This window comes from Haemorhous mexicanus, chromosome 2, assembly GCF_027477595.1.
Source record: "Haemorhous mexicanus isolate bHaeMex1 chromosome 2, bHaeMex1.pri, whole genome shotgun sequence".
NCBI lineage: Eukaryota > Metazoa > Chordata > Aves > Passeriformes > Fringillidae > Haemorhous > Haemorhous mexicanus.
In genome coordinates, this window is record NC_082342.1 from 109,164,125 (window position 1) to 109,191,391 (window position 27,267).

The 27,267-nt window shown below is 37.9% G+C and overlaps 1 protein-coding gene across 1 annotated transcript in view; it reads left to right on the top strand.

The window, feature by feature from the left end:
• Window positions 1–27,267, top strand: part of POLA1 (DNA polymerase alpha 1, catalytic subunit) — a 185,238-nt gene that overhangs the window by 49,123 nt on the left and 108,848 nt on the right. The window contains 6 exon segments of the mRNA XM_059839928.1: window positions 16,531–16,563; window positions 18,091–18,183; window positions 21,600–21,805; window positions 23,037–23,169; window positions 24,682–24,813; window positions 26,813–26,987. Coding sequence (XP_059695911.1) covers window positions 16,531–16,563; window positions 18,091–18,183; window positions 21,600–21,805; window positions 23,037–23,169; window positions 24,682–24,813; window positions 26,813–26,987 — 772 coding nt within the window.

Sequence of the window (27,267 nt, forward strand, 5' to 3'; positions counted from 1 at the left end):
AGGGCCTATTTCTGTGGAGGGAGCAAGCACCGGTTTTTCCCTGGAGGGAGAAAGCGGAGGAATGTTGTTCTGGATCTGTCAGGACACTCTGGCCATGTGTAGTGGTCGGCATATTCTGTGCTAGTGCTCCATTTATTCTTTCCTGCACTGCCCTTTCAGCCCACCTGAGCAGTTTGCTGGCAGCTCCCCAATGCACACACTGCTTGTGGTTTGTTGCTGCAGGAGCTGAGGTGACTTGCACCATTACATGGAAGACTAAGTAGTGTATTTCTCTGTAGGCAGTTTTTTGTTACATCCCCAAGTACTTTCACCATCCATCTGTGTGTAGACGTTTGAGCGGTCTGTTACCACTTACCCTGTTGTTTTGGAGGTGTGATTTCCTGGCTTTCTCCCTGCTCTACTCTAGACAGACTGGAGTGTCCTTGAACCTGCCCTCCCCTTTCTGAAATGAAGAATGAGAAGCCTTTGGGCAGCTTAAGTGTCGGCCGTGTCGCAGCTGACAGGAAACTGATCTGGTGCTTGGCCCCGCTGCAGCCGGGGCTGCCAGTGGCATGTGCTGGGCTCTGCAAGCCCTGCCAGGGCCAGGGGGTCGTGCTGAGGGCCCCCTGTGGCCCCTGCAAGGTGCAGCCTGGCTGTAGATGTGGTCAGAAATCGCCGTCTGCCCCAAAATGTTGCGGCTGTTTGCCACAGCTGCCCGTCCTGTCAAAACAGTGACTGGTCTCAGGGTTAAAGGTTGGTGAAAACTGTTGCTAACTTGAGATGATTGATGTTGGAAAACTAATTAGGGAGCAGGGGCAATTAATTTGATCACTTGTAGTGGTTTCTCTTACGGGTTTTGAAGGACTTTGCTGAGCTTCTTTTATCCGCTTCTTTTTAATTGAAGGAGGGATGTGCTCTAGTGGACTGCTTCCAAGAGGAAAGACAAGGTAAATTCATAAGCAGTGCTTGAATTTACTTGTGTGATCATCCAAAGGCTGGCAGGGAGGTTCCTGTTTTGCTTAGAGAGAGAAATGTCAGACACCCTGGAGAAATTTTCATATGAAATACTTAGTGACATAGTTGGGATCTCATCCACCGTTCTCTGCCACAGGAGGTGTTCTGTGTCGTTGGGGAGGTTACAGGGGAGTGTTAAAAGGGTATTCTGGTAACATCATTTTGGCTTATTCAATTGCTGATGACAAGACAATGTGTTTCCACTTTGGTCCATGCTGCTAAAGTGTAATATAATTATTTGTATTAGACACCAGCCACCTGTTAATATCGTTCTTCTAAAGGTCATTGTGTGGTGCCTTGCTGTCTGAATTTAACGGCCCTGTATCAGGTTTGTTGGTCACTCTTTTGTGTGACACAGGACAAGTGTTTGTGGGGAAAGAATGTGAACCTGATACCCTGATGGCCAAGGGAGAGGAGAGGACCAGGGGCAGACTCTGCTGCTGTTATTGTCGTGCCACCAGGCCAGGGCTGGAAAACAGGCAGCTTCCTTGTGAGGTGCTTTCATCTAACGCAGTCCTTGTTTGGAACAAAACCAACTTGCCGTAATTTCCCAGGAGAAGCAGACTGATATCCATAAACCCAGGCTTTTTGGTACCCTGGATGTGGAGGGAACACTGTATTCCTAACCTGGGCTATAAAGGAGAGGAGGGGTGCTGCTCCACTGGCTGTCAGTCCTTTTAATGCCATGTAAGGAAAGTGAGGTGATGATAATGTAACTGTGCTTGGTGACAATAGGTAGATGCTTGAAAAATTATGTTAAAACATATGGTCTTGGCAGTTAACCTTAATCCTGGTGTTGGATTCTTTTATTAATGTCTGTACAGTGACCTGAAAATGCAAAGCACTGTATCACTGAGAAATGTTGACATTGTTAACTGAAAAATTTAATTAATTTTGCTGAACAAAAGGGTGGTATGCATTTAACTTGAACTTTCACTCTTCCCACCTGACCTAAGTATTGGCTTTTGAGAGAGGCGGTGGACAGGTAGGACTTGCAGATGAACTTATTCCATGCTCGTATCCTGTTCATGAAGCAGATGCAAGTGACTGCTGCTGTAGGGGCTCAGCTGAATGACTTTGTTTTCAGATTTCCAGAAAATGAAAGCTTCAGCTGCCAAAAGAACAAAACAAAGCACCTGGTTTACCACATGGCGTAGGACATTCCAGCACTTGCGAAGAGGGAGGGTTGGCTTTAAGCCATCTATATTCCAGTGTCATTAGTAACTGCTGCTAACTGTTGGATTGAATTACTGGCTGAGAAAGAGCAAGGGCTTTTAGAGTCTTCTCTGCAATTGAAAATAGTCACATGAAAAACTCCCATTACTGACAATTTTATAAGGAATAAGGATCTCACTCTATCAGTTGCATATTTATTGGCTCAAACCATTTGAGGCTCATTATGCGCATGTAGATAACTCGTTGTGGTTGTTTGAAAAGGTTCATTAGGGTCTTCAAGAATTCTGGCTTTATAAAAATCTAATTCATTATTTCTGCAATGAAAGAGTTAATGAAGGATCACTTGTGGCTTTTAATTTTCAGCTAATTAAAAAGAAAGAACGTCTGTTTTTGCCTTGACACTTGTCGTTAAAAGTGCCAAATATAGGAATTTTTTTTGTGTGTGAGTTGAAGGGTGAGGAGGAGGGGGAAAAGTTACATGTAAATCATTTAGCCATTAACCTAATGTGGTGGATTTATAAATCCTATTACTATAAGCCCTTTTCATTTCCACTGGGGCCTGACGTGTGCTTGATCCTGCTAATGTAAAATTCATTCTAAGTGATTACTGAAGTAAGACATTTTAGTCAATTTTAATCAGATTGTGTGATACTTGCTTGAACACCAATGTTAAGTAAGATATGGACACAGTTTGGCCATGTCTTAATTAGCCTTACAAATCAGACTAGGAATCAATCAGTGAGCCAAGTCTATGAACCTTTTGACACCTAATGCTTTCTGTGGGGGGAAAACCCATCTTTGCTGAGGGCTGAAAATACAGGGCTTGGAAGCAAGATTAGGATTGTAATTTGGTGTTCTTGCTTTATGGTGTGCTTGGCAGTCCCTCACAGTGTGCGAGTCCTTTGCAGTGCAGCCCTCATTGGTGTTTCAGAGTTGAGGCCAGTGGGGTGCTTCCTGCAGCCCATCATAAATTCCTGTCCCCACAGCAGGAGCAGCAATTGGAGTATTTTTCTGAAGCTGCTTGTGCACCAAGATACATCTGTTATTTTGGTGGGGGGTGGGGTGAGGGACAGTTTATCTTAAAACGTAACCTCCTCCATCCAGGTGTTCACTAAGGACTAGTGACTTGGATTCATGGGACATCTGTGTTTCTTGGAATTAGCTGGCCCTGTTTTCCCTATGGGTAAGCATTAGTATGGAAGATCTGCCTCATGAGCCCCTCAGATATTGGTCACTGTTGAGATCAGAGGTGGTTTTTCTGAAATGTCATCCTTTGATACAACAAGTAAAGAGTTTGCTGTTTTTCCTGGATCATTGCTTTTTTAGTAGGCTGACATGAGCCTCAAACTGATTTTCAGTCATGTTAGTTGACCCAGTTTTTGAAGACTCATTACTAGCCAATATTTTTTCTCTTTTAATCATGTAGAATTTCTGTATTAGTAACAACTTTTTTGGCTTTTTCCTGTAATATATGGACCATTTCCTTTTATTACTAAGATACTTGAAAAACTTGTCATGTCCTTGAAGGATCCTGTAGAAATCTTTGGTCTTTTTTCCCTCTGCCCCTTACCCTCTTGTTTTGCTTAGTGTGTCTTCTGCAGCACGGTGGAAAGCCTTAGGAGAAAAAGGTGCTTGAAGTACCTAGTAATGGAAATTAAAATGTTTAGTACCAGAGACAGCTGATGTTCTCCCAAAGTCGGCAACTTCTTTTGTAGAAGTCCCAGCTGCACATGGTGTTGTGTCATGGCTGAGAATTTTGTAACCTGCTGAAAGACAGGTCCATTGTAAATCACCACCTTAGCCTGGAGATTTTGCTTTGCCATTGTTGAAAAATTACCTGCACAATGATTTTGTTTTAAGGCTTGAAAATTCAGCCACCAGCAGTGTTGGCAAACCGTTTTCAGAATCACTCTAAAAGTCTGTGTGTTACAGACTTTGTAAGTTGTTTTTATTTCTCAGCTTCCAGGCAATTTAAATATCTTTTCTCCTCTATCTAACCTGTTAAATTACCTCTCTCTGTTAGGGTGAGCGTTCCTCATTTAGTCAGATGTTACTTAGTTGATGATAGGACTGCAAGCACATGTGGAAGAAAGTGGGGAACATGTTTTCTGCTTGATCTGAATGCCTCTTTGTCTTCTGTTTTCTCTTTCCTACGGTTACTGTTGGTCTGCCAGGTGTGCCTTTTTGAATGAAAATGAGAAACTTCTTTAGTGTAGATCTCTTACTGTGGTTGGGATGAGGCTCTTTTGAAAAGCTTTGAAATTAGATGTTAATTACCTTTCTCTTCTACTGGATAATCTTCTGTACTTTAACCAAATAAGGATAATCTTCTATACTTTAATCAAATAAATATTCAAATACTTTGAATTTGCCATATTTCAGCTTTTTGACAGTTTCTTATGTGATAGATTGTAGCAGAGCAAATGCTCATGAAAAGGCAGAACTTAAACAGAAAAAAAAAATCATAGCAGTTCAGGTGAATGGGACAGTTGATATATCATAGTTAAATGGAATTAGTCTGAACAACTGCACAGTGATGGCCAGGAAGAGAACTGTCAAGGTTCATGTCAGTCTTTTAAGATTGTAGGTGCCAATATCATAAGGTTGTAAGCCTGAGAAGGATGCAGTGAAGTCCATTCTCGATCACATTTTAGGGTAAGATTTTCATTAATCTCAGTCAAATAGTGGTTGGTTCTTGACTTTGTATATTAAATATCTTCCAATAATTTTATGCATACATATGGTCAAAATAAATGTGCAGGTTCATAAGCGTAAGGTACCTCTGGGATACTCTGTCTCAGAAATGAACATAACCTGCAGGAGAGAACAGGCATCTCTTATCAGTCATGTTTCATGTATATTTGCTGGGAAAATACTTTAGTCTCTTGTTTCACAGCTTATCAAGACTTACCAAAATTAGTGTGACCTACTTCAGAAAGCAGCAATATCTCTACAATGTCTTGGAGATTGGTGGGCAGGTGTATTTTGTTGGTGGTTGTTTTTTTTTTTTTTTTTAAATCCAACAGAGTTAATGTATTTTTTTTAATATGTAAAATGTTCAATATTCCTGATTTTTTTCTCTTTTTTTTTTAATAGGCACTCTGTATTCTTCAGCCTTCTCAAGGGAATATCTGTGGGCTTTTTTCATGGCATTTATGTCATTTTAATAATAGATTTTTTGTGTGTGTGTGTGTTTGTTTGGTTTGGTTTCCTTTGTTGAATGAGGCATATAGGAAGATCCATCTGAACATCGGGAAATACTTTTTTATGGTGAGGGTGACTGAGACCTGTCACAGCTCACCCAGGGAATGTCTTGAGTCTCCATCACTGGAGATTCTGAGAGGTTTCTGGATATGGCCCTGGACAATCCAGCTCTAGCTGGCCCTGCCCAAGCTGGGGAGCTGGACCAGATGACCTCCAGAGATCCCTTCCAAATTCAGCCAGGCTGTGGTTTTGTGATTTTTTTTTTTTTTTTCATAATTCAAACCAGGCCTTAAAATACCAGGAAATTCTTACAGGGATTTTTATTCCTACAGCATATCCTGATATTTGCTTCTGTTTTGGGGATTGGTGGGTTTGTTTGTTTGTTATTTTAGGCGCCTGTAGTTACCTAAGGGCATTAAAAAGGAGCTTAGCAACATTTGTATCTGCAATAGCAGTGGATGAAATCAAGCCACTGTCCACCAGTGCTTGTTGGATTATTATGTTGGCACTAAAACTCAAGGCCCTGCAGGTCTCATTTCAGATATAATTCTAATGAGGATATTGAATGACTGGTGTGACAGTAATGTTAATCAGTGCTGGTGCCTTCTACTTTAACTGAAAAGTGAGAGCAAGAGAGAGCTTTGAAAGAAGGTTTCCTTGGCATATGAGTGAAAGCTGAGTTTTTTATTAACAATTCAAACTCCTGTAATAAGTAGTAGGAAAGCTTATTAGCTATGTTTTTAGATTAAACAAAACCTTTAGGTTGTGATGTTCTTTCTTTTAACAGAATTTGTGGGATGACGAATTTAAATGAAAATTTCTAAAGTCGAAGATTGATTGAGTTGAAGTATGTAGCACAAAATCAATCCTGTCAGATTGTAGGGAAATAAGTGAGACATTTATAAACATTGTTAATGTTTTAGAAATCTAGTTTTGTGCAAATGTATTTTGAATTCTTTACAAATGAGATAACAGTAGGTCTAAATGACAAATTAAAGATTTAAAAAATAATCAGCATGCCTCTCTTGTAGTAATGGATTTATGGAGGTAGCATGCTTAACTTGCATTTGTAATTAAGGTTTTTCCATCATTAGAATAGAAATGTATTCCTGTTGAGCAGTATCTTTTTATGTGATTTATGTGGATTGAATGAGTGGCAAAACTCCACTACTTTAATCTGTTATGTGGCTAAAAGTCACTATTTGGATGGGATTCCTAGAGGGTCATGCTGAAAGGTTAAATACATTTGTCTGTTTTCTTAGTCTTCAAATTTCCATATTCTTTACAAGTAACAAACAAATCCATGTCCTGTGGGATTGTACAATGACAGCTTAGCAACTTGGCCTCATTAGTAATGAAGCCATACTGCTGTTCATTTCAAACCTCTAAATACTGAAATGGGTGGGCTGTACTTGGAGTGCTTAACAACAGACTAATGCAGAAAAGAAACTTCTGAAATGATAATTTCTTTGCACAAGTTCATAGTCCTGAAAAATGTAACTCTATGCATTGATAAGCCACTAACCTCGTTCTGTTTTTAAAACAGTACAAGTGTCCTGGGCTGTGAGACAGACTACAGAAGGTATTAAAAGTGCCCTATACTACAGTTATAGGTAGTTGGCCAAGTGACCACTAGCTGCTGAAACCCTAAAGGCTGATAATAAGGTGGTTCCTTTCAGGAATTTGCTTTTGCATGAAGCTCATCTTTTCTCAATTGGAGTACTCCCAAAATTGTCATGGAACATACTTCTGTTTCTGCAGGAGCTCTCTGACATCAAATATGGTTCCATTATTAGCTCTTAGGTGATTATGATAAATGTGGTGTGGTGAATGTTCGTGGATAGGCAATAGCTTCCAGTGACATGGACCCTTTTGTTCCTGTACATCCTTACAGGAAAATTCTGGAAGGTGAAGTTCCCCACCCCACCCTACGGTTCTTATTCCTGACCTAGAGTTGCAAGCCCTATTTAACAAGCAATTTAGGATTGTTAACTAGTAATTTTCTTTTGTAGTTAGTTTAAAAATAGTTAAAAAGCTTAAATGAGCCTTTAAAAAAAATGTTATTTCTACATTTTACATCTTACAATTGTTTGGTTGGTTAGTAGATTTTATTTCTGACATGCTTTGTAAATGCTTACTTTTTTCTAGGAGAGTCTTTCATATCCTGAGGAGCTCTGTCTTGGGCTTTGGTTGGTTGTTGGTTTTCTTGTCAAGACATATCTAGGGAATTCTGGAAGCTCATTTTTAAGAGATGATAATCTAAAAAGACTGTGTCTGACTCTGACAGACTGTCAGGAGCTCTTTCCATCTGTATCCAATCCAGCTTCATCAAGTGCTGTAAACCATGTGTGTTCCTCATCGTATTTTTGAATCTTTGGAGCAATCACTAGGTCCTGCTTTAAGCAGAAAATGTTAAGCATGCCATGTAGAGCTGAAACTGTTTTCATAGAATCACAGAATATGCTGAGTTTAAAGGGACCCATTGAGATCAGTGAGTCAAGCTCCTGGCCCTGTGCAAGACACCCCAAGAGTCACTCCATGTGCCTGAGAGCATTGTCCAGACACTTCTTGAGCTCTGTCAGGCTAGTGCTCTGGATCACTTCCCTGAGCAGCCCAACTACCCTCTGGGTGAAAAACATTTTCCTGTTATCCAACCTAACCACCCCCCCACCCCCAGTTCAGCTTCAGGCCATTCCCTTCACTGGTCACAGAGTGAAGACATCAGTGCCTGCCCCTCCTCTTCCCCTCACAAGGAAGCTGTAGCTGCAGTGAGGTCTCCCCTCAGTCTCCTCCAGGCTGAACAGACTGAGGGACCTCAGTGGCTCCTCATAAGGTTTTTGTCCCTGGCACCACCTAAAAAGGTTTTTACCACACTGCTAAAAGAGATGGGAAATCTGCACACAGAGCTATGTCTGAAGGCTTGGAGGAAGTGTCCCAACAAGACATGGGTTTATGGGACTGAAGATTTAGATGCAATGTAAGACAGAATGGCAGGGAGTGGTGGTCCAGGCTGACAGCAGAGAGGAGGAAAGTCCATAGGCATTTGTAAAATAGCCTGTATAGGTAACATAAGGTGGAAACATATCACAACAATTTTTATTATTACTGTAAGGGTAAATGAAAAATTAAACTGGAGCTGGGTTTAAGTACAGCTGTGAACCCTCTAGGCATTCATATACACTTGATCTCTCATCTTTTGCATTTGAGTAGCTTTGGTGGAACCGTGAGCATCCCAGTATAGTTGGGAAGCAGAATGTACAGGAACTTCTTGCTTAGTCTTTGAGGCTCATAATCTGTCAGAGCTGAAGCAGATTATTTTGAAGTCTTTCAGAATGGTCCTTTCCTTCAGAGCAGACATGACCTGGAAAGTGCCAGAGCTTTGTCTGTAACGCTGTGCTGGAGGCACTCCCTTATTCACGTGGACATGCTCGAAGAGGCCCCCTTGCTGTTGGTTACGTGGTCCTTCCTGCTCACATACCCCACCCTTTGCTTGCCAGCATGGACATGCACTCCTGCCCCTCTCAGTGCTGGCTCAAGGCTCTCCTGCCAGCCTGGGAAGCCTGTTGGCATGGATAATTTTGCCCCATTTAGGCAAATGGATCCTTTCTTGTCCAAGGAATTCTTGGTGCTGACACCAGCTGCAACCATGGAGGATGAATAAGTATTGTTTAACTTTATAAAAACACCTGTCGTGTTGTCTAAATATATCTAATTTAATGAAACAAAATTATATGCTTTATGAAAATCCTGCATGACATTTAAGAAATTAGGTAAGAGAACTTCCTTTGGAGGCTAATTAGAGGCTAAAATACTTTTCTGAATTTGCATAAATGTTGCTTTGATAGACAATCACTTAGTCAAAATGAAAAAACAGTTTTAAGGCAGTTCAAACCGCTTATAAAGATTTTTTTGATGGACACAACACCCACAAACAATCTATTCATTACCAAGGCTACCATGTCCTTTTATCTCCTATAAAATGTCAGGATCATTTTCAGTGGATCTTACCTGTATCTAGTCATAGATTGCCTTGTTCTTTTTAGTGTAGCTATTGCAAAATACCCATGGTTCTTGAAGAAAAAGGCTGTATTGTTCAGTAGAAGGCCTTTTTCTTTTAAGAATACTCATCAGATAGTGCAAGTGTGTTCTGCATCTGTTTTTCTCTTTAGCACTTGCTTGTCTTCTCCCAGACCTTCCTTTTTCTCCAAGCACACAAGTTGTGGTTATTACTTAAAAGATGCTGACCAGGACAATCTTAGAACAGTTTTAATTCTGTTTTTTTTTTTTGCTTTTTGTTAAAAAACCACCCCAGAAACAAAGGGTCGGAGGATTTGATTCTCAGGGAGTTTGTTGTCATCTCAGGTAGTGCACTGAGTTTATCTACTGCTTTAAAATGCTTAATCTTTGGAGTATTAGTTTTATTTCTTTTTTAGCTTTATAGGCATACTTGATGTTTTTGAAAAGCCATCTTTACTGATTCTGAGACATACTCCCTGATTTCTCCAGGGCTTTTATTTATATGGCTGTGAGAGTAACTTCTCTTTGGCATGGGACAGTACTTCCATTTCTGTCACTTTGAGATTGAGAGATGTGCTTATATATTTGAAAGATAACTTCTAACACTGTAGTTTTAAACCTTATGTGGAAGATGATATGGTTATTATTCCCTACTCTGGAACAGATTTTGCTGTTATTCAGATGAAAATTTTTGTGCTCTGGTTTTAAACCTTGACTGGATTTTAACTTGTCTGACTAAAAAGGAAACCTTCATTTATTAGTAATTAATTTCAATTATTTGTTGTTCTTGTAGTTTTATTTTTTCTAGTGAAAGACTGATTATATTTTGCTGAATGTGTTAAACTTGTTCAGTTTGGGAATCAAAGCAAAGTAAAGCTTTTCTAAATGTTTGTTCATTCCACTGAAACAAATGCTGTTGTTTTCTCTCTAAGGAGAATGCATATGCATTTAAATTTTGAATAACTCACATTTTTTGGTAGTATTAGGAAATAGTAAATGATGCTTGTCATATTCTCTCTTAATTAGGAGGGGTTTTCCTTGTGGTTTGTGATGCAGTTACCTTTTGATACAGTTGCAGTCAGCTTACTAGGCAAAGCTACCTTTGCATCTCATAGTTCAAGTACAAAATGTATGTCAAGCACAAATGTATTTAATGCTTTGGGATAAAAAGAGAATCATAAAAATTAATGAGCCAAGATTTGTACCACATTCTTCAAGGGATTTTAAATGCTGTTGATCTTGTTTCTTTATTAAGTGATGTAGGGATCCTTGCTCCTTCATTTTAGATGGTCAGTTTTGAATGAGTTAGAAAGAAAGGAACAGCATGGGTGGGCTGAGCCCTGGTGCTTCTCTAGGAACTGTCCCTGTCTTTGGTTTCTCTGGACGGTTAGGAGACACCTGGGCTGTACCAACATTTTTCACAGCTAGTTATCACATGGTCATTGTATTCCTGCTGCTTCTGGGAACACAGAACACTTCTGGGAAGTGGGTCAGAGCCAGGTCCGTTACCTTCTATGCACTCAAGTGTTCAGCTTTATTGTTGAGCCCTCAGTTTCTCTGTTCTGGGACTGTAAAATCATTTCCAACATGGAAGTTTTTGTGTGTATTTGGTTTCTTTTTTGTTGTTGTTTTTTTGTTGTTGTTTCTTGCTTGTTTTTTATTTGTTTTTGTTTGTGGTTTTTTTTTCATTTTGTTCATTGCTTTTAAGAGTATGCTTCATTTCTTTCATTCTTATACCAAAATAACACTTTCCAAAATAGGCAAAATTTGCTTTAGTATAGCATGGTTTGTAATATACTGTGTATATTACAAACCATGCTATACTAAAGCAAATTTTCTAAACTGTGTAGAAAAATTAGTAGTTTCACAATTTAATAAGAAAACAATTCTGGTTCTCCCATTCTCTTCAGTGAAGCTCACCACAAATACTTGAAATAGAAATACTGTAGAATTTTAAGGATATAATTGTTTCTGGCACCAAGTGAACATTGTCTTCAAATTCTAATTTGATTCTCATCATCATCTGTGTTTTACTGTAATCTTTGCGTTTCTTGTCAAAATGTGACAAAGGTACACATAATTTTTTTTTTTTTTTAATTCGGCACATTTCTGATGCTGCCTTTTTTGTATCTTCTGTTGTTTGTGAAGCAAAAGATTCTACCTTTTCCTGGCATGCAAACATGTGTCACTGGATCTTTGGCTCCATGGGCTGAAGCAGTGTACACATTCTCCCTAAGGTTTTGGTGCTCCATCCAGTACTGCTGTTCTGTACAGAAGCTGTGAAAGTTGTGGTACTGTCTGTCAGCTTTGCTGGGTGGAGTATGAACAGTTAATTTCAGCATTTCTGAAGAAAAACAAAACCAAAACAACACAGAAGGAAAACTTTGGCAGTTTGGGTGTATTTCTCATGCTGTTAATGTTTCATAGGAGTGTACATTTTGGAGAAATGTAACTTTGGATGCATTGTCTAAGTACAGCAAATACTCAGTAAAAGATCTCTGAAACAAACTTATTAACTACTTGAATCTGATCACTCAAACTTTTCTAAGTCAAGCCTGTTGTCTAATAAAAAGACTGAATTGCTATTTTTCATTCTCTGTGGCTAATAAGGCCTCCATCTTTCTTTCACTTATGCTTAGGGCATATGTGCCTTTTTGTCCAGCAATAGAAACCTTTTCTGAAAATCCTCTGCAATGAAATCTTTTTCCAGCATCCTGTGACTCTGGTTTCTCAGTGCTGGTCTGCTTAAAGCAAAATCTTAACAAAGTTAATGAATAGACTACAAAAATACAGAGCTTCAGAAAAACTTAATGTAGTGAGTGGTGTTACTGGAATAAAGTTTTTCCATCTCATTTATTCCTCTGTCCCATGGGAAGGAATGCATAATACAAACTACTAAAGCTGGTGACAGAATTATTTTCTTACTACATAATTGCAGAAGTAGATAAATGAAGTGGACAAATATACCAGGTCTACTCCAGATAACTGCAGATAGTTTTCAAAAATACAGTTCTTTACAGGGCCTTAAGGCTGCTTGTTTTTCTCCTTGTGCAGAGTGAATGCACAAGGAGTGATGTGGGTCGGGTTTGTTTGTTTGTTTGTTTGGGGGGTTTTGTGTATGCTTCTCTGGTACAGTGTTTTTATAATGATTGTGCTCATTCTTTTCATTTGGCTCTTAAATCTTCTCTTCTGTTCCTTCACGTCTGTGACCCCAGGATTCTGCAGAAATTTGTGCTTACAGGAGAAATCTTTGCATCAGCATTTTAGTTTTGTATGCTCTCATTGTTTTTTAACTCTTGTATCTTAGTTTGTGTCCACAGAAACATCCTCTCAGCAGAAGGTCCTCTTCAGAGGTTTTTAAATACGGGATTTTCAAAAATACTTGATGTAATAAATAATAGTAAAGCTGTTCTTTGTATATTTATATTTTTTAATCATTCCCTGTCTTAAATCACAACCTTATTTAATTAAGTAATTAATGAGTTGGGGTAGGATTAGAACAGGGAATTTTGCAGTTTGATGAGGGCTTGTCTGCAATTAAGATCTCTAAGTTTATATTGACTTTATATTGACAGTTCATGTGTGAGAGAATGTGTGTTGCTAGTCTTGCTTTTACAAGAAAGTTAAAAGAGTTTCACAGATGTTCACTGTTCTGAGAAGTTCACAGGTTTTTAGAAGTATATGTTTGCTGGGGGGAGGGGGCATGGCTGTACAGATGGGTTGCCAGGCAATTAATTCTTCCTACTTGGAACGGGAGACAATCCAGCTCTCATAAGCAGTGCAGTATTATTTGCAAAAGGAAACTACCCAATACCATTTTTCCTATTCTCTTCCTTCTTTCTTCTGTCTTCCCACCTCCCTTCCTCTGCTGTGCATTTCTGAGAAACTGCTCAGGATTGATATGATAGCAGAGCTGTCATTCTCTTTAACACAAAAAAAAAAAGTCACTTTTATTCTAGGTATTTTAATAGAGTCCCATTAAGGATGTATTGCTGACTGAAATATTGGCATGAAGGGCTCTCACTGAGCTAAGCCCAGGAATTAAGAAGTCAGGAAATGGGCTGTTGCATTGCTAAAGAACCTTGTGTGACACAGTATCTCCTGATTGGGGGGATCATTACTGCTATTATGACTCGACTTGCGTAGGAATTTTAAATTTCATCTGAATGTCAGTAATAACTCTCTTAGCAAATTATCCTGAATAAAATCACGAAGGCATTTTATATAATAGGTGTTGAATTACTGGATAGATTTGCTAATTAAATACTCTTTGTTCTGCTGCAGTTGACATTACAGGGTAAGATCTTGAACAATTATTCTCAACAGCTGTACTTTGTTAAGGGAAAAATTAACTACAAAGTTTATTTTTTTTCTACACTTGAAATTGGCAGATTTTTGAAATGTGCTTGAAAAAATTCCATCATCCAGTTGGTAATGAGAGGATAAATATGCAGGTGTTGCTGTGAAATCAGATAACTACTGACTGCCTTATTAATGAATTTAGCAATACTTTATAACCTTCTGTTTTGTAGCTGTTGGCACTTACAAGTGATCTCCTGTCAGAACTGGTGGCACTAGCATATGCCAGTCACTTGATGAAGCCAACTTGTCTGTGACCCTCTTGCTGTGATTACCTACACCCACTGCTCCCATCAGGGACAACTGAGAAATGGTTTTTGCATAGCCAGACAGTTTTTTCAGTAGGGGGTATTCCTTTTTAAAAAAGAAAAAAAGTTATCTTTCTAATTATTACTGGAATTATTTCAGAGAGTGAAGTAGAAAATGCCAGAGATTATCAAGGGAAAATTGATAGGCCTTCCTTTCTTTTCAGTATAAACTCTTCATTTCAGTGTAATTTTTCAATTTTGTTTCAGGGATTCCTGTTTGCTTTTGGAGTACTAGGGGAGAGGTAGAACCTTCCTCTGTAGGAGTTAGCTAATACATAAGAGGAAGGGTTGTGGGGTGGTGAATTTGTTGGAATTTTTACTACTTCATATGAAATTTAATATCATCTACCAGTGATATGTCTTTAGAATAATTTCAAAACTCCATAGAAAGGTGGTGGGGTCGAATGTCTGAATCACTCACTAGGAGATGAATAGGAGTGGAATACCCTCTTTTTGAGCTTCCAATTAAGATGGAATTGTGTCTGATTCCAGTGACAGGTACAGCCTAGCAGGAATCTGCAGTTGAGGCTCACCATCTTCCTGTTCTATAAAGTAGTGTGAGGACAGCTGAGCTTTCTGCACTTTTGGACTTCAGCAGAGTTCAGGCATCACATTGTTTGAGTGCTTGGTTTGCAGCCCCAGTGATTGGTCTTTAAATCAACTGAATGTTTTGAACTTGACCCAGAGAGTGTAAATCCATAGATATCCATATGTTCTTGGGGAATAACCCTCATAAGGACATGTGTTGTGAGTTCAGCTGTGTCAAAGTTACATCACAGTTTGGAACTGAACCTGTCTTCAAGTGCCTTTAGGCGAAGATAACTTTCAGTGCATAATTGCAGACAAAAAAAAAAATCATACTTGCACTGTGGTTATGTAAAGGTTCTGAAATACTGAAGAAACTTGCCATTGGTGTTAAAGGGATGACAGTGTTGTCATCCTGTTTGTGTGCTGTTGTGCAGAGGTGGAGATTTAACCTGTTTCAGAATTCCTTGCTGTGATAGCATAGTCAGCATCACAATAGTCAAGACTCTTGGCTTCGTTTTGGACTCCTTAGCCTTATGAAAGTAATGAGATTTCCCTGAACATGGTCTTATTCTCACGGAGCATGGACAGCTCTTGTCTGTTTGTCACTTTTCTTTCCTCATCCCTGCTGATCTCTACTGCTCAGCTCCCTGCCATAGGCTTCTTGACTATAAGTCTAAATTCTGCCTTTTGGCAAATATGGCCAAGGAGTATTGCAATTTAATATGTGAAAAACAGTGAAGGTGAGACTTGGTTACTAAATTTGATGTAAGCTGTTCATAGTGTGCTGCCTGACTATATTTCGAGTTCCAGATTGTTTGGGTTCACCTAACACTTGCTGTAATATGTGGTTCAGATTAATCCTCAAGAAAATTTAAAATGCAAATATATGTTACTAGCAGGATTGGCTGAAGAAAAACTGAAGTTTCTTCTGAGTGGCAATGGAAAGGACTGAAACCAAGGGAGTGGAATCTGGAGCTGTGTGGCAGAGCACCAGGATGTTGATAAGAAGGAAATGGGGGGTACAGTGGAACTGTGGCCAAGTGACTGAAGGAATGGACCAGATGTTGGTTATCATGCAGCTGTGCAGAATCCACCAAGCTCTTCCTGCTGCTGCAACTACACTTTTATTTTTTTCATTAAGCTCATTTGATTGTCCCTTTTTTGTGCTACAGCTGTAACTGTGGCTTCAGATGAGGTGCTCTTCCCACCTTCCAGTGTGCTGAGCACTATTAGAGATGGAAGCAGCAGCCTACTCACATGAGGTCTCTTTAGCTGTTTCTCAGGTTCAGAGAGGTGGTGTTCAGAGCATTTGGAGAACTTGGGATGCATTCTTGGTTGAGGAACAAGCCTGGTTACACCCTTTGACTCAAGATCTGTGTCCTGTCTTTATCCCAGCTCCTTGTCCCAGTTCTGGTTTCCATAAGGAGTTTGCTTTTTGATGACCCATTTTGAGATCATTACAAGGGTAACCAACCTTTTGACTAAGTCTTTTAAAGTGAGCACCATCCAGGCTGGACTGAATCAGACAGAATGTTTTTGGGAAAAAATTCGATAAAATCAAGAAATAAGGTGCTGGATATGAAGGCGACAACTGACCTAAATTACTGAAAGAGACTTAATTCTGGCACTTGCTGATTAGGTTGTATTTAAGCCATTTGATTTTGTGTTCTTTTTTCCTAAGGTAGAATGTGTGCATGGACATGCAATTTTGAGATTTGTTTTAATCTTGTTTTAGGGGAGTTAATAATAGCATTAATACAAGGTCAAACGAGAATTTACTCATGTAATAGGAGTATTGAGGTGACTGTGTGTTGCCAGGAGAGAGGTGGTTTGCTTTGTTTTGAAAGGTGAGAGCATTTGGAGTTAGCAACCTAATGGATATGTTTGCCTGTGTTAGCCTGTAATTATATCATACGCTAATCTTTGGTTATTTTTTTTATTTCAGATTTTGATGCATACCAAGGAGATGGTGCAGAAGGTAATGCTGAGCATTTTCATTAAACAACAACACTTAAAGAGCACACCTGGTGAAATTTTTTTATTCCAGGAGAACTGTAACCCAAACAGACCTGAAATCACTTCTTAGGATGCCTAGTTTACAAATGTAATCCTTCCTGATGGATTATAGCTTTTTTCTTTTCCTACCACAGATATGATCTGGACCCTGCTTGAAGCCTATGTGGGACTGTTTCAAGCAAATTAGCAACAGTGCTAATTAGAGTTTACTCATAAACCTGTTACACCATGTGTTCTAGTGGTTTATTATGGTTTATTTTTTGGCATCCTTTAAACTCTGTCTCGGGGTGGTTTTTCGACTCTGTGGAGTTTAACATGGACATAGCCATGTTGCAGTTTTTACAGCTGCATTGATTTTCCACCGCTGGAAATGTCAGGTCTTCATTTCTTTTTCAAATTAATATTATGCAATTATATACATCTGCACTTTTTTGTTGTTGTTGTTGTGACATTTACTGGTGTTGGCAATTTTTCTTTTTACCTTTTTCCTTGCTATGCCTTTCATATGCACCTCAGGCTTTATGTTCCTCAGTTTGTCTAGAATTTGCTCCATTATCCAGAGTATTACAGAAGTATGGCTGGTGTTTGAATACACTCTTCTCCAAGCAGGGCTTTTAAATTGTTACAAGAATCAGAAGTGATGTGAGGGGCAGAGTGTCAGTCAAAGAAGAGGGGTTCAGTAAATGTTTGTGTCCATCTCTGGGTGTAATTGTTCAGCACTTCAGCCTGAAAAGAGAAAACTTGTGGGTCATAGTAGCTAGATCTTCCTCCAAGAGGAGCATTCCCTGGTAGATCTGCTGCCCAGGGGTGGACAAACAGGTGGTTGGATTAGCAGAAGTTAAAAGAGGGGAGAGGGAAGATGGAAATATGAAGCCATCTGCATAATCTGAAAGAGTGAAGAAGAGCAGCCTAATCTGGGCAGTGCTGTGGTATTCTCAGTTGCTGTCATCCACTAGCCAATGCTTTCACAGATTTGTTTGAAATAGAAAATCTAAGGATTTTTTTCTCTTTTTTTTTCTCAGTAGTATTGTGATGGCTGCAGATGGGATGGGATGCCTGACTGTGATCATACCTTTGGCTGACTGCCTTGTCTGAATTTGCCCAAGCAGTCTTGTGGAAGTGATTTTCTTGTGTTTTAGCAGTCCAAAGTTATTTCTGATCAGAGTTCCTGCTGTTTCTCAAGATCAGACTTGTTCACTGACTTATTTTTCTTGTATTCATTTAGTAAAATATTACCTGTTTATATTATGTGCACAACTGGACAGTGGTCTTTTTAACATATCAGTGGCTGAAGTTTCTTTATTTTTTTAAATTCAAATAGGCTTTAATGAAATGTACAGACCTATCAGTAAAAGTTTATTTTACTTTTTCTTGCTAGTATACTTTTTAGTGTTTAAGGGGTAATTTTTGAACCTTGAAAGTTATGTGAGACTTGTAGAAGATGGAGGGGCTCTTCTTTGTTTTTCAAAGCATTTTTTTTTTTGTTTAGATGAACCTTGAAGTGATTTATGGAGACACTGATTCCATTATGATAAACACTAATAGCACCAGTTTGGATGAGGTCTTCAAGCTGGGGAATAAGGTAAGGGACTTTTTCTTTTTGAAGATTTCCTACATTTCTGTGGTGTTACTCTCAGTGGTATTAAGATGGTATTAAGAGAGGATTCTGTGGCACAAGCAGAGAATGTGCCATAAGAAAGAGCTTCACAATGTGTGGAACCTATGAAGTAGTAAAAACTCAGCTATACCTGCTCTTTTTCAGGTATAGCTATTCTGTGCATTTTTAAAAGTGATTAAATGTACCATTTCATTGCATAACCAGCTGTTTTTACTAATCCTAAAATAGCAGGAGATTATCTCGTATTTGGTGAACCAAAGTGTGAGGTACCATTTCTCCTCCAAGTTAATTTCAACTACAACATGAACTGTTCTGATTTTTTTTTTTTTTCTACAAGGGACATTTCCCAGTTTAGTTTTATTTAGTTATGTAATTTGTATGACACTCAATATGTTATCAGATTTCCAGTGGTAAGTTCAAATATTAATTTTCATGGTATACCAGATACAGAAGAGATCTGATTGATTAGGAGCTGGCAGTCGATGATGTGGAAGTTTTGTGGCTCTCTGAAATTGTGGAAGTAAAGTGAGAAATATTTCAGAACTTTCTAAAGAAAAGATGTAAGAGAAGCTGTTTTTGAAAGATGGAAGAAATTGTGATGAAAATGAGAGCTATGGACACTCTAAAAAAACTAAAGAAAGCAAAGATGTATTCAGTATAGGGTTAAACAGAAGTAATTTAATTTTAAGGCAGAGAGTGATTCCAGGGTTTTTTAGAATACTTCTACCTTCATGCCAGTGGGAACATTTAGAAGTAGATGCATTCAGGAGCAAAAAATGGGATAATAACTTGATATCATAACTGAGTAGCAGGAGGGCTGCTGGAAGGTAGAAAGCTGTCTTTCTTTTTTGTATGCCACATGCAAGATTATATACAATTTCTAGTGTGTATACAGTAGTGTATAAGAAAGTTTAATCTTACTTCAGTTGTGTGTGTGTGGTTTCATTCTGGTTTATTTTTTGTCCCTGTGCTCCCGTTTGATGGCTAAACATTATGGAGGATAGTTAAATAATAGTAACTTTTATGAAATCTGGCAGGATAAGCGTAATAGGTTAAATACATCTGAATTAGAGTCAGGTTTTCTGAGAGAATATGTTTGTGTTTGAACTTGTCAGCTGCTTAATGAGAGTAAAATCTTAAGTTTTTTTAATCCGTTGTACTCTGTATTATGTATCAGTTTTTTTTTTTAATTTAACAACAAAAAGGACAGAAAGATATGTTTTGATTAAAATCATGTACAACATATTAAAAATGAATAAACTTATCTCTGTAAACCATCACAATCAAACCTAGCATCAAAACTGCAGATGTTTTGGCTTTCAATATTCTTTCTGTGGCAGAAAAAAGTGATTCGTATCTGTCTCATTTCACGTTTCTTGATTGTTTGTTTATTCCTCAAGAAAGTGACAGTTGTTTTTTTTGCAAACACTTTGATCATTTACATTTTCCTTGTTTTGAGTAATTCCTATTAAAAAAATCAGGATAAAGAATTGTCTGTTTTGATGAGGAACACTCTCAAGAAATGTCTCTGCTCCACTGCATAATAATTTCTTTCCCAAAGTTTTGTGTTCAGAGGTGAGGAATATTTACATTGCTTTCACTGCAGTTTTGCTGTAGGCTGTATGGAAGGCACAGAGGTTCAATGCAAACAATTACAGTGAGAACAGTTAGTGAGTGTACCCCTATTCTGATGTAAAGTGTGAATTTATGAATTGTCTTCAGCAGTGAAGCATTCCTCCAAGAGATTAAGTTTGGGTTTTTATTGGAGAAAATTCTATTACGTGCCTTCTGAATTCCCCCATCTAATGTGTGTGCTCTCTCCCACCCTTAACCCTCCAGTATTTATATCCATGCCCTTTTCAGTCATTACTTAGCAGAAGTTTTTTCTCATTTTCTGTGTGTTCTTGTGAATCAGATTTGTCAGTACATTCTGAACTCTTACTGCATTTTGAGCACTTGGTTAGTATGCTGTAGGAAATGAAAAGTTGAAAACAAAAACTGCAGAAAAATGTTCAGAGAATTTGTTTGACTGTTTTAAGAAAGAAAAGATGAACCTTGTAGCAAAATGGTTTTTGCCTCATGATGTCCTTCAAAATTTAGAAATATACAGGGCATATCAAAGTAATGATAATTCCTGCAATAGGAAGTACAGAGGTCTAAGAGAGAAAAACTAAGTACACACATATATGTAACACATAAATGAAAAGTTTTTAAGGAAGGTTTTGGTTGAAGTGGTCATCTGAGTTCAAAGCTAGATAGGAAACCAGTGAGATTTTATGTTGAAGGTCTTGTTCTTGGTGAAGGTATGTAGATGGCAAAAGAACTTGAATGCATATCCAACTTCAGTGAGACACGAGAAGAGGATAGTTCATAGTTGGTGGTAAAAGTGTTAGTAAGAGTGAATATGGATCCTGAAATCAGAAGAGTAAGTTAAGTTGTAGAGGAAGGAAAGTAAAGAGTAGAACATGAAGACAGAACAGGACACCTGGCATATGTAGATATGCTGTTGAAGAACATAAAGTAAAAACATATGAAAAAGAAAAAGGAAAAAAGCAAGTGGGAAGCTTTCAGCCAAGCCAGTAGCTAAATGTGTACTGGAACCAAAGTTTGTTGTTGAAGGTTCATGCTGTTTTGAGCTGATGCACTTCTGTTCCCTTAGAATAGAGTTGAGAGATACTTGGTACTATGTTAAGACAATATATCAGTGCCATTTGAAACTTTTGTATACGGATAAAACATAGTCTGTGTGTAGAAAAACCTCACCTTTTCCTCTCAAGGAAATCAGACTATGGAAAAGGTGGGTATATTGTGGGCAAGGGTAAAAGGAACTTGCCTGTTTTTCCTGAGCATGCACACACAAGAGCTCTGGTCTGCAGTCATAGTTTTTCTCCCCTCCCTGGTTTAGGATGTGAGTGGGAGGAAAGAAAGGTGCCTTTGCAAGATAGCTTTTCTTTAAGGCTATTTGCCTTTTCTGTCTGAGTGGCCATCTCTTGTCTTTGCCTAGGAACTAGGTCCCTGCTGTGAAATCCCTTGTTTGCTTAATTTATGGGAGAGGTTAGATGGAATAACTGTACTAGTAAAATGAGCTGGAGTCAGTTATCTCCAAGGTCACTTCAATCTCATGTTTATCTGCCTTCCTTAATTTTATTAAGGAGTCAGATGTCCCAAGCTGTAGATACTGAAAAAGTCAATGGGTGAACCTTAATTTTAGTAGTACCTCGTGGTTACTAGTGTGTAATTAATTAATGATATCTGACCAGTCTTTAAAATGTGTATGCAAATACACAGTGTGTAACGTAACTTGTTTTAAAACTTAAGAACAATTGAATTTGTCCATTGTTAAATTGTTGCATTTGTTGTTAATGTTGGTGCATTTGCAGATCAAAAGTGAAGTGAACAAGCTGTACAAATTGTTGGAAATCGATATTGACGGAATTTTTAAGTCCTTGCTATTGTTAAAGAAGAAGAAATATGCTGCTCTGAGTGTGGAGCCAACAGGAGATGGGAAATACACAACTAAACAAGAGCTGAAAGGGCTGGATATAGTCCGGAGAGACTGGTGTGATCTTGCTAAACAGACTGGAAAGTACGTTTCTTTGTGGCATTGTCTTCTGTGCTCTGTTTGAAACAGTAAACATTTGTACTTACTTTTCTAAACATTTGATACTGTGTTTACTGAAGATCACAGTTGTTAACTAACATCAGTGTTAGGCTGATTTTCGGAGGAGATGTAAACGTTTCCTTCTGGCATTGGTAACCGGTTAGATCTGTGCAAATCCAAATGTCTCCAAATCTCACTCTCTGGTTTTGTGTCTGCTGTGGAAGCTGTGCTTTTGAGTTGACAGTGTTGTAAATGTCATTTAACAAACCAGAGCTGAAATCTTGTGAAGATGGTAGATGATGTCAACATTTGGAGTTATAGGTTCTTGGTCAGATGTTTTATTTCCTAAAGAAGCTGGTGCTCAGCACTTTCAGCACCCTTTAAAAAAGCTGGAAGTGCACTGGATGCAGCCTGAGGAGGTGGTCCCTTTCCCCAAGACTGCTTCTCTTTCCTTTTGCCATGAGACTTCATTATGATGGAGACTGGATTGACTCTTTATTAATTGTCGTTGCACAGGGCTAATTCAGTAGAAGTAACACATTTAGCATCATAGAAAGAAAATTAGAGAGAGTGGAGAGGTGGTCATCTGGGTGCTGACTCATTGTATAATGCCTCTTGAAAACTTAAACAGCTCGTGGTCCAAATGTATCCAAAAATGAATACTTTTCACATCTGTAAAAATACACCACACACTTGCTTACTGTTCTTAAGACTTGCATTTTCTAAGAAAAGATGCATCATAATAGAAGCAAATTTTTCCAAGTTAGGAATGTATTAGTAATTAAAGCTATACAAATGTTGGAGAGTGTTCTTTAGTGACTAACTCTTCTGCAGCTGGCAGATCTTCCAACCACATTTTGCAGCCATAGGCAAGACTTTGCTTACTTGATATGTTCTCTTCTCCCCCATCTTAAGATACCTGCTGTGGAATAATAAATGGAAAAATGATATGGCAGAAGAAAATAGAAAGTTGCACTCACCCATTCCAAATCCTTATTTAGCATTAGAACTATTTGCAATAATTTGCTTTTAGTAAAATAAGTAAATAAACAAAACACAACATAAAATATACTGGTAAATTTCTAAAAATTTTTCATCAGACTTTATCCTTGGGCTCTTTAATGTGCAGAGAAAATCTAGGGAAAGAGAAGATTGTGTCTGTTGTGATGGTTTTGCATGTGCCAAGCTTTTCTTAATTTTAGTACTGTTTTTGCAGCTATGTAATTGGTCAGATTCTTTCTGATCAGCCCCGAGACATAATTGTGGAAAATATTCAAAGGCGACTTATAGAAATTGGAGAAAATGTGGTCAGTGGTCAGATCCCTGCTAATCAGTTTGAAATAAACAAGGTAAGTGATCTTGCACTTTTCTGTCTCAGAAAAACTTTACTGTTCCTGAATATATTGGCTGCTGACAAAAATATTTTTAATCCTTATGATGCTGTGAAACAGCAGGAGTTTTATTAGGTACTGAATAGTTCAGGACATGCTGTGAAGATCCTACAGTTTGAGGGGGAAAAAGCCTTACTGGGGCTGGAGGCTCCAGAATAACACCTTTGTGTCTTGTCCCATCCTGCTGTTTACCAGGCTCACTCTGCTCTTTGAGAATGATAGGATGTTTTCAGGAGAAGTTCTCTCTTAAGTGTTACTTTATATTTCAGTCTTGAAATATATGCATAAACTGAAGAATGCAATGGAAACAAATGAAATACTCTGTTTTGTAGAAAATCCTTATAATATTTCCCTAGAAAGCTCTGTATAAAAAAGCTAATAGTCATTTTGAGACCTCATTCAAGACTTCTGTGCAACAAGAAGTAAAATACTTTGCTTTGTTTACAGCAGTTTTAGCAGCAGTGTTGCAGTTTTGGGGGTTTTTTTTGGGAATCCTCAATGGTAAAAACTGTATTTTCAGCTTCAGATAATCCCGTTGTCTGTTGGGGGGGAGTTTCACCAATGAATTGGGTATTACATGCCCCTCTTATGCTTCTAATCGAGATCTATCAACTGTCCATCCAAAGTCTGTTTCTTTTGCCAGCTGGACACCTCTCTGCTCTCTAAGACTGTGTCAATCAGTTAAGAAATGTGTTCAGGTTGTCATATGAGTGTAGAGAAATCACAAAATTTTATGGTTGACTCAAAAAAAGAATGTTCTGATGCAAATCTTCTAAAAGCACTTAGTGTCCCTGTAAAAGATATATATAGCAAAATGTTCACTTAAAATTCCTAAAATTTCTCTGTTTTACTACTTCAGGGAAAAAATGTATTTAACTATTAAGTCAAGTGTAGAAGTTGTTTCTAAGAATTGGGATGACAGTAAATATTTAAATGTAGGGTTTTATTTTGTTTAAAAGAAAAAGTCATTGTGGAATCTCAGTAGTATGAGATATACAGAAATACTTAAATTCGGTTGTACCCTCTTGCTGCAGAGCTTGTTAGATACACTTAGCTGCACAATATTCAGATTTACTTTATGACCTTAATGGAACAGGAGTAAGGGGACACTCTCTGGCTTTATTTTGTATTTTGCATAATACTGTCGTCTTCAATTTAGTTTAATTTAAAAACAATTGCATTATGAATGTAATGCTAATGCATTTTTCAGATGTTAATTGTAAAAACATCCTTTTGTTTTATTAATAATAACATTTATAAAATTTGAAGGACTGGTACCTAGGGCTTAACATATAGCAAATAAGTTTGTTACAGTTTTTTTTATCTTTGTGTTTCAGATGAACTTGTGAATAGTAGAAGGATGAAGATAGCTGCTATGTAATCTTGTCTTTTAAAGTTCTGAGTTGTTCATCACTGAAGTAATGGATCTGTCTCATAGTTACGTTTCTCTTTTCCCCTTTGATATTTTAGGCATTGACAAAAGATCCCCAGGATTATCCTGACAAAAAAGCCTTGCCACATGTGCATGTGGCCATGTGGATAAACTCTCATGGAGGCCGAAAGGTGAAGGCAGGAGACACAGTGTCATATATCATTTGTCAGGTAAAAATGTCTTTCTTTATAGCTAAATACTAGGTATTGTTTTGAGATACAGCAAAAAAAAAGACCCAGCTCAGCTCCTGGGAAAATAGGTTTTGGCATTTCTTTTTGGTGAAGTAGTCTTATATTTTAAAATAGTTGGTTTTCTGTGCTAAATTTAGTTTTATAGAGCATTGTGATCAGCTCAGCAACTATTTCCATATAGTGACTGGTAAAATCTCCCTGAATTCATTCATGTTTGGAATTAAAACTTACTTTAAAGAAAATGCCTAGTCTTCATTCTAAGCAGGAGAAAATTCTGGTGGCGAAGACCCTTTCATTCATGGAAAGATGATTGTTGTTGTTGGTTAAATAGTGTCATTGTTTTTTCCAGTATCACCTTTGTCTCTTCAATTCATAGTCATTGAATCTGGTGGCACTTCTGATGTGTAGACTGGGAAATTTGAGCCACTTTCTTGTTTCAGGTGTTTATCCTATAAATGCTTATCACTATTTCACAAATAGATACTCCACTTTGGTTCTGTTAATTAAAAAAAAAGTGTAGGTTGAGTTAGATGGACCAAGGGATCTTATAGGCCAAGCTGATGAACTTGACAATATGACTATTTCAGCTCCTTCATTATTTTCAAACCAAAATATACTGTATTTGACTTAATTGAGAGTTCTTAGCCTGGCACCCCAAAGCTGCCAAGACTTTTGAGAGCTGGGCCACGGGTGCGGCTGAGCAGTGGCACAATACAAGAGAAGAATATACTTGTTGAAAGAAGGGAGCTGAAGGAGTTGCATTGTAATTATTTTTGCAAAGCAGCTGGATGAGCTGAATAGTCCTAAATTAATTTTGTTCTGAATACTAAGTTGTCTGAAAGGAGTAGGAGGAACCAATGGCTTGCAGTCTGTCTTTATTAGTGATGGGTTTTCAGTCCGTCATTGCTGACCCTATTGAAACCAGTAGCTCGTCTTAAATGAAAAAATGAAGGTGTCCTGTATTAATGCATTTGTTCTATTTTGCTGAAAAAAAATCAAAAAAGTGATTGTACTTAGCAAAAAAGCCCCAAAATGGTTGTGGTACCTCACCCCACCCTGCCCCATTCCTATAAACATTTACATCTATTACGGAATCTTGCAAAAATACTGCTTTAAGTTTTGCTCTAAGATTTTTGACACACATTAGAAATAATATTTCCTGGGGCAGTTGAGAAGTGGGACTACGATTCTACAGATTTAAATGAGTTACATTTTACAAGAGTACTGTTTTCATAGATCTGATATTTAATTCCTCCATTTATATAGTTTTCAATTTAGTTATTGCCTTCCCGAATTTAATTATTTTCTCCTTATCTTCCTCTTTCAAGTTGGAGAAGAAAGTAATGTATATTACACCTCTAAGTGGTGTTTCTGTCTTGGCTTGAGATGTCACCATACATTTCTTTCAGTATTTCTGAATATTTTAGGATTTCCTCTTTCTAATCAACACTGTTGCCTCTGTTATTTATTCATATGCCAATGAGTGCTGGTCCATTCTCTGACCATTCATTCTATTAATATCTTTATAGAATTAAAGAATATAAATTTCCTAGCAAAACAGATATAGTTTTGATATCCACGACTTAGAATTTGCTTGTTGTGCAAAATGATAGTGCTGGTTTAGTACAAAGTGAATCCAAAATGCATGCCCTCTGTGTATTTTTAACTGGGCTGATGGTTACAATGTGTTTTCATTGTGCATTTCAGAATTGACAGATGGGACTGTTTACTCTGTCTACTCGTTCTGATTTGCACGTGTAGGCTACAATAATACAAGCTGGTTTTGCATTCTTGAACTTGCTAGTTGATGCCAGCATCAGCAATGCAGTTTTTTTACTACTGCTGGATTTGTATTGGATGCATAATAAATCAACCAAAAGAGTGTGTAATGATTTTGCATTAAAATAATGCATAATATTTGAAGCATAATCCTTTGTATAGAATTTTTTCACACTTTGTTTTGTGTGTGTCTCCTTAGGATGGATCAGATCTCAGTGCCAGCCAGCGAGCATATGCTCCAGAACAGTTAAAAAAGCAAGAAAATCTTAAAATTGATTATCAGTACTACCTGTCACAGCAAATACATCCAGTAGTTGCTAGAATATGTATGCCCATAGAGGGAATTGACTCTGTTCTTATTGCAACATGGTTAGGTAAGTATTCTAAATTCAGTTTATTTGAAGAATTTGAAGACCCAAAGTGAGAGGTTTTAATGTATGTTTCTCAACAGAAATGCTTCCCTAGATCAGTCTTTTTACATTGAACAATAGCTTGTGTTACACAGCCTGTAGAAAGCAGTGTGGACTCTAAGTGTATTTATGACTTCTGCAGAATAGTATTTTTTAGAAAGTGATCACTAACATGAATTTAATCTTACAATGCTTGTTCAGAGTAGCAAAATCTGCTTTTCAGAAATGACAGTACTATTGCATG